Source organism: Bufo gargarizans, chromosome 5 (genome assembly GCF_014858855.1).
Source record: "Bufo gargarizans isolate SCDJY-AF-19 chromosome 5, ASM1485885v1, whole genome shotgun sequence".
Classification (NCBI taxonomy): Eukaryota; Metazoa; Chordata; class Amphibia; order Anura; family Bufonidae; genus Bufo; species Bufo gargarizans.
In genome coordinates, this window is record NC_058084.1 from 65387856 (window position 1) to 65401364 (window position 13509).

The 13509-nt window shown below is 42.6% G+C and overlaps 1 protein-coding gene across 1 annotated transcript in view; it reads right to left on the minus strand.

The window, feature by feature from the left end:
* Positions 1 to 13509, minus strand: part of STAU2 (staufen double-stranded RNA binding protein 2) — a 283250-nt gene that overhangs the window by 140247 nt on the left and 129494 nt on the right. The window contains 1 exon segment of the mRNA XM_044294063.1: positions 10550 to 10687. Within this exon segment, the coding sequence (XP_044149998.1) occupies positions 10550 to 10687 (138 nt within the window).

A 13509-nucleotide genomic window follows, 5' to 3' on the forward strand; every position in this document is an offset into this window, starting at 1 on the left:
TAAAGACACATGCATCAGTTTTAGTTTCCTTTTTTACCATGGATAACCATGGAAACAAGCAGTGTATAATGTGCTGGAAAAATTTATCCAGCCCGCAAAGGAAGCAATATGGACAATCACAATACTTTAGTAAGTGCCTTTCTCTACATAATAAATGCCAATTGCTGAAGTGACACAACCCCTTTAAAGGCGGCCATACACAGACAGGAATTAGTTAAACAGCAGTTGAACAATCATCTGGTGAAAAAAAATGAGCAATAGATGAAAGATCTTTCTGGGAACGTTCTGTTGACGAACAATCTTTCTTTCAATCAAATATCTTTTGTCCGACTATCGGACCAAAATATTGACCTTGGCTGACTTATTTTCAAATGATAATGGTCTATCATCAGTCAGCTAAGACGATTGTTCGCTGTTAAATTATACCCGAAGAATGTTTTTTTGTTGAAATTGTCTGTTTTGATCAACTTTAGACTAATGTGTATAGCCTTTAGTGTATAACTCGATTTGTATGACACTTCAATTTGCACATTTTTTCCCCTAACAACCTTACGTGAGTGACAGAGGAGATTGTAAAGGAATTTTCTAGTAGATATTAGTCCTCAAAATCAGACTGATGGGGGTCCAACACACCCACTGCTGAGCTGTTTTTTCGTCAGCTGCCCATGCTGGAAGCAACATGTGAAAAGGAGCTAAGCTGCAGTACACCAGCCTGACCATTTTGGACTAGATGGAGCCTTCTGCTTCCAGCTTATGTTCTCAGATTTGTTTTTAGAGGTGGCGGTTCACGAAAACAACTGAGAAACTGTGAAAGTTGACAAGTGATCTGCATTTTAAGGGTCCAGTCACATGTCCGCAACTGTTTTGCGGTCCACAATGGGGCCACGGAACCGTGGATGCGGACAGCACACGGTGTGATGTTCGCATCTTTTGCTGATGCGGACCCATTATGAGGACGTGTAAATGGACCCTCAATCTGAGGGATGTCGATTATTTATCTTGATTTTTATAATGAATTTCACCGCGTATTTCACATCAAAATTTGTGGCAGAAAATTGTGTTGAAGTATGCATATGAGCCTCTAGGAGCAATGGGGGCATTGCAGTTACCCCTAGAGGCTCAGCTCTCTCTGCAACTGCTGAGCCATCTTCACAGGGCCAGGCAGTGTAAACGTCCTCATGACTGCCTGGCCCTGTCAACCGAAGTGGAGAGTGAAAGGTAGTAACGAAGAAAGCAGAGTCTCTAGGTGTAACAGGCAACGCCCCCATTGCTCCTAGAGGCTCATTTGCATATATCAAAACATAATTTTTCTTAGCAATGCGCGGACACATATGAACATGGGACCAACACAGATGCCTTCAGCTGAGCATGTAACAGGTCAGCCAGTTTCATATGTACGAATCTGTTGACAGATGCACTTTAAATCGAACTAAACCTAAAGGGGTTTTGAGACCTCCAAGATGAGCGCCACCATTGCTGTATGGCTGTTGCTCTACTTCTTCAATCCCCATAGAATATATATGGTCATTCTGTTCCCTTCAAAGAGCTTTGAGCAAATACTTATGGCATATGTATAGCCTGGGTTCCCAACTACTTAGTAAATCACAGTTGCAGAAGGCAATAAGCTGTAGCACATCAAATGAACGCAAGTTAAACACAGTTTTTATAAGAAGGCACAATTCAGAGTTAAAAAAAATGTTATAGGGGGAAGAAAAAAAAAAAAAAGACCACCACATTCATCAAATTGTGGGTGTGAGTCCACCACATGACAGCAGCCTGCTCTGGTGAGGGCTCCAACACCGACAGTACATGTGGCCTGATGAAACCACAGCTTTAATTCAGTTCTGGGCAAGACCCAGGAATACTCATCAGACAGCTGAATCAGCCATGAGTCTCCATAGTGCAGTGCTGAATCTCAGCCGGCATACTGGGAGAAGCTCACAAGTCTACTAAATAAGCATGTCCATACTGTCCGCTGCCCAATGTGCATACAACGCAATCCATGTACTTGCACTACTTATGTTATGATAACGTGTAGGAAATGAATGCATCTGCACTACCTAAGAATTAGTCACCTGTGGTAAGCCAGAATTGCACTTTTAAAAGGGAACCTGTCACCATGAAAATGCAATGCAATCTGCAGGCACCGTGCTATAGAGCAGGAGGAGCTGAGCAGATTGATATATAGTTTTATGGGAAAAGATTCAGTAAAACGTGTCATTTATCCATTTAAATTCCTGTTCATTCTGGACATTGAAGTCCAGGAGGCGGTCCTATCAGCAATTGACGGCCCTCCCTCTATGACTGTGCATACAGAGACAGCTGTCAATCACTGATAGGACCGCCTCCTTGACTTCAAAGAGCAGAATGAGCAGGAATATAAATGTATAAAGTACAAGTTTTACTGAATCTTTTCCTATTAAACTTTATATCAATCTGCTCAAACACCATGTTCAACCTGACAGGTCTCCTTTAAAAGGGAAATTGTGACCATGAAAACATGTCTAATCTGCAGGAGAAGCTGAAGCCAATACACATTTTTGAGGGAAGAGATTCATATAAATTGTACTTTATTCATTTAAACCTCAGCTCATTCTGAGCTTAGGAGTCCAGTGGGCGGTCCTACCCTGTGACGGACAGCCATCCCTGTACGAGAGTGCACATAGATAACGGTCAGTAAGGATTAGGACCACCCAGTGCGGGTTTAAATTAGTAAATTACTAGTTCTACTGAATCTTTTTCCAAAATACACTGTACATCAATCTGCTCAGCTCCTTCTCCTCTACAATACGCTTCTTGGTTATATTTTCAACATGAAGGGTTCCCTTAAACCTTTACAGTTTGTATCTACATAAATATTTTGAGGGATGCTGTAGCTGCGTTGGATTTACACACTGACGAGCAGTGGATTATCCGGAGGGAACCGTTCCTGAAAACCGGCTACTCACAGTGGAGCTGTACGTACATGGAGCGATCACTTCCACAGTATGAGGGTGCCATCGCTCATCCTCATACAGCTGCGTTGTTTCTGGGATCGATGATTGCTTCTCCTGATGAACAAGTGTTTCGCTCTGTTATCAGGTGATCTGCAGCACCACCAGGCAACTTTCACATCAGCGCTTTCCAGCACAGGATCTCAATACCTGAATAAAACACTTTTGTTTCATTTACGCTACTTTCACATTTGCGTTTACATTTTCCGGGGTCATAGGATCTCAATACCGGAGAAAAATGTTTCAGTTCTTTCCCCATTCATTATCAGTGGGGACAAAACTTAACAGAACAGAACGGAGTGCTCCAAAATGCATTCGGTTCCGTTCTCATACCGGAGAGCATGCTGTGGTTTTGTCACGGCCATTGTTGTGTGCACCGTGACTTGGTTGCCACGCATGCTGCTGCCTGTGGTAACGTGTTACTTGTTGGCTGATGTGTGCACTTCCCCTTTTAGTGGTATCCTCCCTCTGTCTGGTGCTGGAAGGGTTAACTCCCTGAATGGGTGTGGCCACTAGGGTTTTATCCCCTGTGGCTCCCTGGCTGGAGTCAGTAGTACTTCAGCTGTCATTGGTGCTGGAGCTCTGCTCCAGTACAGGGTGTTCTATCTGCCCAGTCCTTGAGGGCCACCTTGTAGGACATCAATGGGATCCCTCTGTCTTCTCCTTGTCCTTTCCCTACCGTCTCTGTTGTCTGTTTGGTGAGGGTTTGATTTGGGGATTTATTATGTCTAGTTTGTTGATACATGTCTGGTGTGTTGTCTGTGTTGTCCAGCATGTATGATAGACATTCCCTTGTCTACCTCCGGAAGGGGGCTGGTTACCTGGAGGGGTGAACCATAAGCTTGTATGCAGCACTGCTGGGTCTGCCGTGCACCTTGAGGCATGGGGTCCAGGGCAGTATCTGGTGTGCTGGATACCTGTGTGTGTGTTGTTGGTACGGTGTTCTATTTGGTGTGTGGGCTCCTGTACTTATGCACAGGTTCCAGTCGTGGTGGCTGCAGCAGGTAAGTGTGTTTCTGTGTGCTTACCTGCCGTCTTTGTTAATGTATTCAGGCTTCAACTTTTACCTGCAGCTAGGCCATTTGAGACTCCTGTTCTTCTGTGTCTGGGAAGAACAGGTCGTCTCTCCCCTGCTCCTATGTGGGGAATTCTCAGGGCGACTCAGGGCCAAAGGTATGAGCCATCCTACCAGGATTTAGGGCGAGGATTAGGGACGCAATAGGTGGTGACCTGCTCCCTGATCCCGGTTTCCTGGGGGGTTTTCCCCACTCCCCACCGTAACAGGTTTGCTTTCCGTCCTGGGATGCGGAGCAAAATGGATCAGACATGACCCACAATGCAAGTCAATGGGGACAGATCCATTTTCTCAGACACAACAGAAAACTGATCCGTACCCCCATTGACTTTCAATGAAGTTCATGACAGATCCGTCTTGGCTATGTTAAAGATAGCACAACCGAATCCATTCATAACGGATGCAGACGGTTGTATTATCAGAGACTGAAGCGTTTTTGCTGATCTCTGCCGGATCAGGCAAAAAACACAAGTGTGATAGTAGCCTTAATACATCTGGATGCATCACTTTCATCCGGATCCGGTTGTATTAAATAGAAACTGAACAAACTGGCATTAAAATCATTGTAAGTCAATGGGTCCTGGATCCAATTTTTCAGATCCGCAGACCAGACACAAGCTTCGCAGCATGCAAAAAAAACTGAACAAACTGGAACGGAATGCATCCTGATCTGGTTTGTTCCGTTTTGTCGCCATTGACAATGAATGGGGACAAAACGAAAGCGTTTTGTCCCGACTTTGAGATCCTCTGCTGGATCGGGCAGTGTAAACCTGCCTTTATTAGTGTTTTTGCGCAGAGTGTATTCCGTATCATTATCACAGGTGCTTTCCAAAGTCGAAAGGTGGTTCAGCTCCACTACGTTGTCAGACAGGTAATCAAACAGTTCAGATCTACCTGCGAATTTGCATTCCAATACAGTAAATCTGGCAAGTGAGCTGACAACAGGAAAGTCCAGCCTATTGTGTGTGCTCCAGAGGCAAAAGTAAAAATTATGACATTTCAAGATGTACTATTTTGTATGAACAGGCACATATAATAAAGAAAATTACTTTTAAAAATATGTTTATAATAAAGAAAAAGAAACCATGGAATCTTAACATACTGAAGGTCTTTGTGTTCTTTTCATAATGTTTGAGAAAGGTCTTAATGTTCCCTTGGCAAACTTTAGAGGAGTTATATTCTGGGCTTTTAATATTCATTTACCAAACTATTAGACCTGTTATGCTAAGTTTAGATTAAGTGATATTAAAAGGTCACAATAATTCTTTAAATGTAAAGATTTAAAAGAAAAGCAGACGTGTATTTTTTTAAATTACAATGGTTCCTTGTGCCAAGACAACCATTGTAAACTGAAAATATACCGTAATTAGAAAACTAGTGATTGATTCTGAACCCCTCAGAAATGTCAACTAAAAATAAGAAAAAACAAAGATTACATGGGTTATATCCCTAATAACACAAGAACACATTTATCAATCTGAAAATTTTTCAGACTGACTGACCTTCATTTCTTAAAGTAATGATGGCCACTCGTTTTTCTTTACTTAGCTGCTTTTTTCTTGCCATAATACAAATTCTAACAGTCTATTCAGTAGGACTATCAGCTGTGTATCCACCTGACTTCTCCACAACGCAACTGATGGTCCCAACCCCATTTATAAGGCAAGAAATCCCACTTATTAAACCTGACAGGGCACACCTGTGAAGTGAAAACCATTTCAGGTGACTACATCTTGAAGCTCATCAAGAGAATGCCAAGAGTGTGCAAAGCAGTAATCAAAGCAAAAGGTGGCTACTTTGAAGAACCTAGAATATGACATATTTTCATTTGTTTCACACTTTTTTGTTATCTATATAATTCCACATGTGTTAATTCATAGTTTTGATGCCTTCAGTGTGAATCTACAATTTTAATAGTCATGAAAACTCTTAGTCAAGAAAACTCTTTGAATGAGAAGGTGTGTCCAAACTTTTGGTCTGTACTGTATATATATATTATATATATTTTTTATTTTTTTATTTAACGTTCCCCCTAGGGGACTTTAGCATTTGATCTTCTGACCACTTGTTCCATAGACTGCAGTGTATTACTAATGTAGTCTATGGAAGATTCGCTATATTCCTATGGGTTTAAAGGGGTTTTCTACTCTCTAGATACTGATGACCTCTAGGTCTACAGAGTAAAAACTCCTTTAATATTTTTGCAAATCTGACAAAAATCTTTTGCAAATGTGTCACTTTATCTGGTAACTTTGGGATGGTTTTACTTATCTAACCAATTCTGAGATTGTTTTCTTGAGACACATTCATGTTAGAGGTAATATTTTTTTATAGAAAACTTATATCTACTTTTAAGGCCTAATGCACACGGCCGTATTGCGGCCCGCAAATAGCATGTCCACAATACACGGGCACCGGCCGTGTACACCCCGCATCACAGATGCGGACCCATTCACTTGAATGGGTCTGCAATGCAGAAGGTCGGTGCGGAACGGAGGCACAGAACCCTACCGAGTGCTTCTGTGGGGTTTCTGTCCATGCCTCCACACCACAAAAAAGTAGTGCATGCAGTGAAGTAAATGGGGCCGGTGCCCTTGCACGGGCCCAGCTGGCACACAGTCTTGTGCATGAGGCCTGAGACAAATACTAATACAATAGTTATCAATCAACAGTCTCTATATGTCTACTATATGTTGGCATCATTCTGTTAATTACAAGAATAGAGGTCAGTGGCTCACCAGCATATAATACCATGAGATGGTGCTCACGCCAAGGGCAACACCCCAAACCCGAGAAACGTGTAGAACAAATTGAATGGAATTTGGAGGGCACTCAAAAATATCGGGAGATCAAATGGAGATCAGATGCATTTGTTGGTATAAAAAAATATTATTTATTAAAATTCACTAATGGTGTAAAGTAAATGGTTGTGGAAACACCATATGGATTTTTTTACTTTACACTATTAGTGAATTTTAATAAATAATATTTTTTATACCAACAAATGCATCTGATCTCAATTTGATCTCCCGATATTTTTGAGTGCTCTCCAAATTCCATTCAATTTGTTCTACATCATTCTGTTAATGTCATTTTATTTTGTTAGAACGTTTGAAGAAGCAATATTTCTAATTTTTTCAAGAACTGTTTTTTTAAGCACCAATGCAGTTATAAAGTGATTTTGAGGGGCTTGCATAATAGAAACTACCCATAAATTATCCCATTTAAGAAACTAAAACCCTTCAAATTATTCAAGACTGATGTTACAAACTTTGTTAACAATTGAGGTGTTCCACAATATTTATCTCCCTGATTCTGCAGTTTACAGAAATACCTCATGTGTGTTCATAAACTGCTCTATGAGCACATGGCAGTGGTCAGAAGTGAAGGAGCGTTTTTGGAGGGCAGATTTTGGTGAAATTATTTTTGAAGAGGTTTTTGAAGAGACCCTAAGGTACCCCTACAGTGGATACCACAAAAAAGACCCCATTTTGGAAACTACATCCCTCAAGGAATTTAGTAAGGGTTGTATACTGAGCACTTTGACACCAAAGGCATTTTCATAAGGGGTAACGGGAGAAAAAGCACCTCAATTTGTTACCCATTTTCTCCTAAATACGGCAACACCCAATAAGTGGATGTAAGCTGCTGTAGGCAGGGGCGTTGCTAGGTTAAAACATTCGGGGCCTGGACCCCTCAAATTTTGTCCCAGGCCCCAAATATTCTGCCTGCCAGCTAGATACAACTGTATTGCCGTTCTCAGAAAGGCAATACAATTGAATCTAATGCAGTGGAAGAGCTGAAGGACCTGTGGTGACATCACAGGTCATGTGACCATTAAAACAGGCAGTGGTTGAAAAGGACCTGCGATGATGTCACCATTATGTGACCAGTACAGGAGAGGATGGCAGTGAAGAGAAGTACTGGGGGAAGAAGATGTGGTGATGTCTGCTGATGAGGAGAAGTAAGTGAAGGGAGCGGCAGAGGCATGCTGGGAGTTGTGGTTATTTAACTGGGACTGTATGCTAGGGCTGAAGGGAGGGATGTTCTTTACATGGGACTGTATGTTGATAATGGCTGTAGGGGGGAGTGCTGTTAAAAACATGCGACTGTATGTTGATGGTGGCTGTGGGAGGGAATGATGTTATTTGCATGGGTCTTAATGTTGAGGGGGCTGGAGCAGGTTGATGTTCTTTACATGGGACTGTATGTTGAAGGAGGCTGTGGGAGGGGATTATGTTATTTACATGGGGCTGTATGTTGCAGGCGGCTGTGGGAGGGAGTGATGTTATTTACATAGGACTGCATTTTACAGGGGTCTGAGGGAGGGAGTGATGTTATTTACATGGGACTGAATGTTGAGGGGGCAATGTTATTTACATAGGACTATATGTTGAAAGTGGCTGGTGGGGGGAATGATGTTATTTACATGGGACTGAATGCTGAGGGGGTGATGTTTACATAGGATTGCATGTTGGAGGCGGCTGGGGAGGAGGTGATGTTATTTACATGGGACTGTATTTTGAAGAGGTCTGTAGATAGAGAGGGATGTTATTAACATGGGACAGTATATTGGAGGGGGCTTGAGAGATGGTGTGATGTTATTTACATGGGACTCTATGGCAGAGGGAGGGAAATAGTGTTATTTACATGGGACTATATGTTGGAGGGGCTGGAGGGAGGGGAGTAATGTTATTTACATAGGACTGTATTTTGGAGGGGACAGGAGAGATGGTGTGATGTTATTTACATGGGACTGTATAGTGGAGGGAGGAATATAACTAAAGGGGGCACTGCAAGTCCAGGGGACTTTATAGGCATTCTTATTACTACTGGGGGCTCTATAGGAGGGACTTAAAGATCCGCCTTATTTCTACTAAAAGCACTATGGGGGTCTTATTACTACTGAGGGGTCTGTACAGATGGCTTTATTACCACTGGGGAAACAATAGGGGTGCCTCATTTCTACTGGGGGCTCTGTAAGGGCATTATTAATACTGGAGAGCTCTTCTACTAATGCGGGCACAGGGGCACTATTATTTCTCCAGAATAGTATTTGGGGTATTGGGGGTGCACAGCGAGCAGCAAGATAACACTGTGTGGACTCCAGGTTGGGGGATGATGATAGAAAAGTGAGGAAGCTAAGATGTCTGTGTGTCACACTCTGCAGAGACAAGGCAGCTGAAAGAAGCTGTACGGACCAAATGGAGACGATGATAACAGAGAAGATCTACATCGGAGGAGACGTCATCTGGGAGGCCCTGGATGTGAGCAAAATGCGGTGTGTGGGAGGAGGAGGGGGGGGGGGGGTGCGACTTAGAAAACTGTGCCATATTCATCGGGGCTTGGGCCCTGGATCTTTTGAGACCCTAGCAACATCCCTGGTTGTAGGTGCACACCACAGGACTCAAGGGAAGAAGAGCCATATGGGTTTTGCGGTGCAGATTTTGATGGATTGTTTTACGGGCACCATGTTGGTATTGAACAGTCTCTTGGGTACCAGTCCATTTATTTTCTGACAACCATATGTTTTTCTCTGTGTGGGATGAGTTGCCATCATCCTTGGTTCTATTTAGGGGTACATACAACTTCTTGATCATTTTTGGGAAGTTGCTTTTTGAGTTTTGTTATTGCAGAATACACTGTGCAGAGAAAATGATATGTTATATTTATTCTGCTGGTCAGTGCGATTACAGAGATTGTTATTCTGGGGTAAACACGACTTTTAGATTGCTTGGTTACACTTTTTGTGAGGCAAGATGACCAAAGAATGGCTCTTTTGGCACTGTTTGTATTTAGTTTTTTTACAGCGGACAGCGTTTACCTGACAGGGTGCGCTGTGCGAACATCAACACTTATCCCCCCATTGTATCCATAAGGCTCAATGTGGTGAGCATCGCAGTGCTGGATGCATAGTTTTCTGCTGGTGTGCAGAAACTTAAGCTCATGCGCGGAAAAGGATCAGTCCAGGGGCAGCAGAGACAACTGTCAATCACGTCATTGCCGCCATATTGTGCCCTATGGATGCAACAGGGACGAGTGATGATGTTAAGGCCCCATTCACACGTCCACAATTTCGTTCCACATTTTGTGGAACAGAATTGCGGACCCATTCATTTCTATGGGCAGCACGATGTACATGTCCTATTAGTGCTGGCGATGTGCGGTCCGCAAAATGCGTTACGGACGTGTGAATGGGGCCTAAGACAGATGCAAACCTTCTAATGCACAATGGAGCTGAGCTCCGGTGGCCCACTGAGCATCGATCCACTGGGCTATTTCCCTGTAGGGTCTATGCCTTGCCCCCACCTGCATGACGGCTCTTGCTATGTACTATAGACCAGTCATTACGACTAAATGACTTATTCTGCTGAAGAGTAAAGAGCCGGCAGACCGTGTAACCTCAGATTCTTAATTCTATATAGCAGTAATAACGTTCACTAACGAAATGGCAGAAAGAATAGTAAATTTGATACATTACCTGCATAATGAATTCTCTTCTGCGCTGAATTCCTCTTTCTGACAGCAATACATACTCAGGTTCCTTCTCCTTCTTAGCCTGCTGGATTTGAGCCAAGCGACTGATTGGATTCATTCCCTGGCCATATTCTGGGGAGGCCTATGGCAAAACATCAATGTAATTAGATATATGGAGACTCTAGCATTGTGGATGAAGAAGAGGTGCAGCATTGTACAGATTTCTGGTTAAAGGGTCTCCACTGTAGACTTTAAAGGGGAAATCCACTCAAACATATCTCATGCCAGTGAGTATGTGCCTTCACGGCTTTCTCAAACTATAGTGTGACAAATGTCTTTAGCGCCATTCATTTCTCACTGAAATCCTGAATAGAAAACTGTGAAAGGCCCATTGCTTCGGAATGTAGTGTCAGATTTCCAGTACCTGACATGAGTGGTGCCGAAATATGTGGGACCTAACGAGTGCCACAGTCCCTTGTTAATCGAAATGGGTGGTGGGTCAAGCTGGGATCTCTAGATATACCAGTCAGACCATACCATAGAGAGCCAGTAATATCACTAAGTAGACATGCTGTTCAGGGCTCTAGGAAAGTCAACTCTTGTCACCCAGATACAATGACTTCTATGGTCATTATGGAGCAAGTATTCACTTTGGACTAAATTATAGTAACGCCATGTGTATATTAAGTCAGTTTCCCAAGACTTGCAATAGCAACACAGCGTGGTATGAGATACTTCAAGCTTATTCTTCTACTATGTTAGTCACATTCGAGGGGATTAAGAGGATGTTAAAGTATGGGTCATAAACAAGTCCAAAACTCTAAGCATTTACTCCCGATACCTCGTTAAAATATTTCTTAGTGATAAGGGGGCAAATACGACAGTGGAAACAGCTTATAATCCCAGTGGAAGGAGACAGACACTTTAAAGAGGTGACAGAGAAATGGAGAATGTGGTCAGGGGAAGGATATTGAGTCACACAGGAAAGGCTACGAGAGGTTACTTGCATTAGCAGTAATAAGAGAAGAGAAATGATTCCGCCATTGGGTGTCAGCAACATTTGAAAAAAATATAAAAAAAATAAATAAATAAATTTCTATCAAAATGAAGTCAGTTCAGACAAGAGCCATTTAGACGTCTTCTTGTATTGGCCACCTTCCAAGACTCAAGCAAAGCTCTGCACAGGGAATAGATCATTGACTTTTAAATGGCGTTGTAAATCCTTTATTTTCCGATGACAGGCCCCTATAACAGCTTGAATGTAGCAGTCTGTAAGCTGCGCTTGTATTTCAATGTAACTGACCAGGAAGACTTCAGTGAATGTGCTAATGTCTGTTTTATGGACTTTTTTATGGGTTTGTTAGTGGGCTGTATTTCTCATAACGACACGCCATTACCAGCCAGCATTGGCAACATGCTTTGTAGGCCCATTACAAAAATGATTCCTTAAGGGGCAAGTTGCGGCAGAAGACGCACTGTAATAAATATACGACATTAAGAAGGCAGTCTCGTTAAAATGAAAAACTGGAGACTGCTTGAGCTTAAGCGCTGACCCAACCTGATGGCACCTTCTTGTTAAATCATGTCTAGCTTGGCTTTAATGGCAGAAAATTAGCTATTGCACGTGGGCTGAAAGAGACATCCCGTTCTCGGAGTCTGGTACTCTGATAGCATCAGCAAGGGCTGCAATAATTGCCTCACATGAGAAGAAACATGGATCTTGGTGTAATTGCCAAGGTACTGACTATAATCTTGTAGAAGCACCGCATTTAAGAGCAAATTCTTTACAGACTGCTCATCGTTCTAAAGTTCTCTTTTGGGAAGCCGATGAAGATAAAGGGCAGAAGAAAAAAAAAAAAAAAAAAGATCTGAAAGATAAAAAGTAAGCATTAAAGCAGGCAATTTTGTGCTCATTAGCTCAGAGAGGTTTACGCTGGCCACAGGCATCCACTAACTAAAAGTTTCTTGGCCAGAAATGAACACCACAACTCCACCCTCCCCTTCCAAGGTATCCCTGCCAAAAAAGACATAAGTCAGCCGAAAACCTGAGGGTATCGGTACATGCACACGACGGTGCCGTTTATGTGGATTTCGCTTTGCATTGCAAAGAGGGAAATCTGCACAAACAATTGATATTCTGCAGATTTCAACAATTTTCTCCATTAGCATACTGCGTTTTTTTGTCCGGCCGCCTCTCGACATGTTTGCCGTGCTGCGACCGGACTACTGGCCCATCCCCATTATAGTGAATGGGTCCGGAGCGGACTACTGGCTGCACACATGGGTTAGCGTTAGTATGGATGGACCCTGCTAACACTAATGTGAAAGTAGCCTCACTCTGCACCATTAACGCCATTCTGCCGCTACAATTCATACAAGCATGCGTGCAACTAGGTAATTAGCTGCCAAGAAATCAATTGTCTACAGATACCTTCAGGTCACGACGAAAGTGAAGGTATGAATAATTTAATTTAAAAAATCATAAACACAATGGGGTCATTTTCTGAAATTTTTAAGTCAGTTTTTGGCGTAACAAAAAGTCGCAACATGCCGTTTTATGATGCATGCCTCTTTATAAATTAGGCGCAACCTTGAGCACCGTAGGAAGGAATCAAAGACCAGCATAAAACACCGGTCTTTGTAAATGATCCCAAACGTAATGGGGCAAAAGGACATCACTAAATGTTATTTAAGACCAATAAATCCCAGGTGAAGCCTTCACTTCTCAGCAGATTCCTGTAGCCTTAAGGGTGCTTTACTCTGCCCGATGACCAGGCAGATTATTGCTAATGAGCATTCGTACAAACACTCGTTAGAGATAATTTGCCGCAAATTACCCTTAGAACAAGTGAAACAGCAGTCTGCTGCCGGCAAATAATGATTCTGTATGAGAAAGAGCGACAGCATTAGTGATTGCTCCTCCCTATACTGTGGAGGAGCTTGATGCGCGCAACTGCAGCTTTC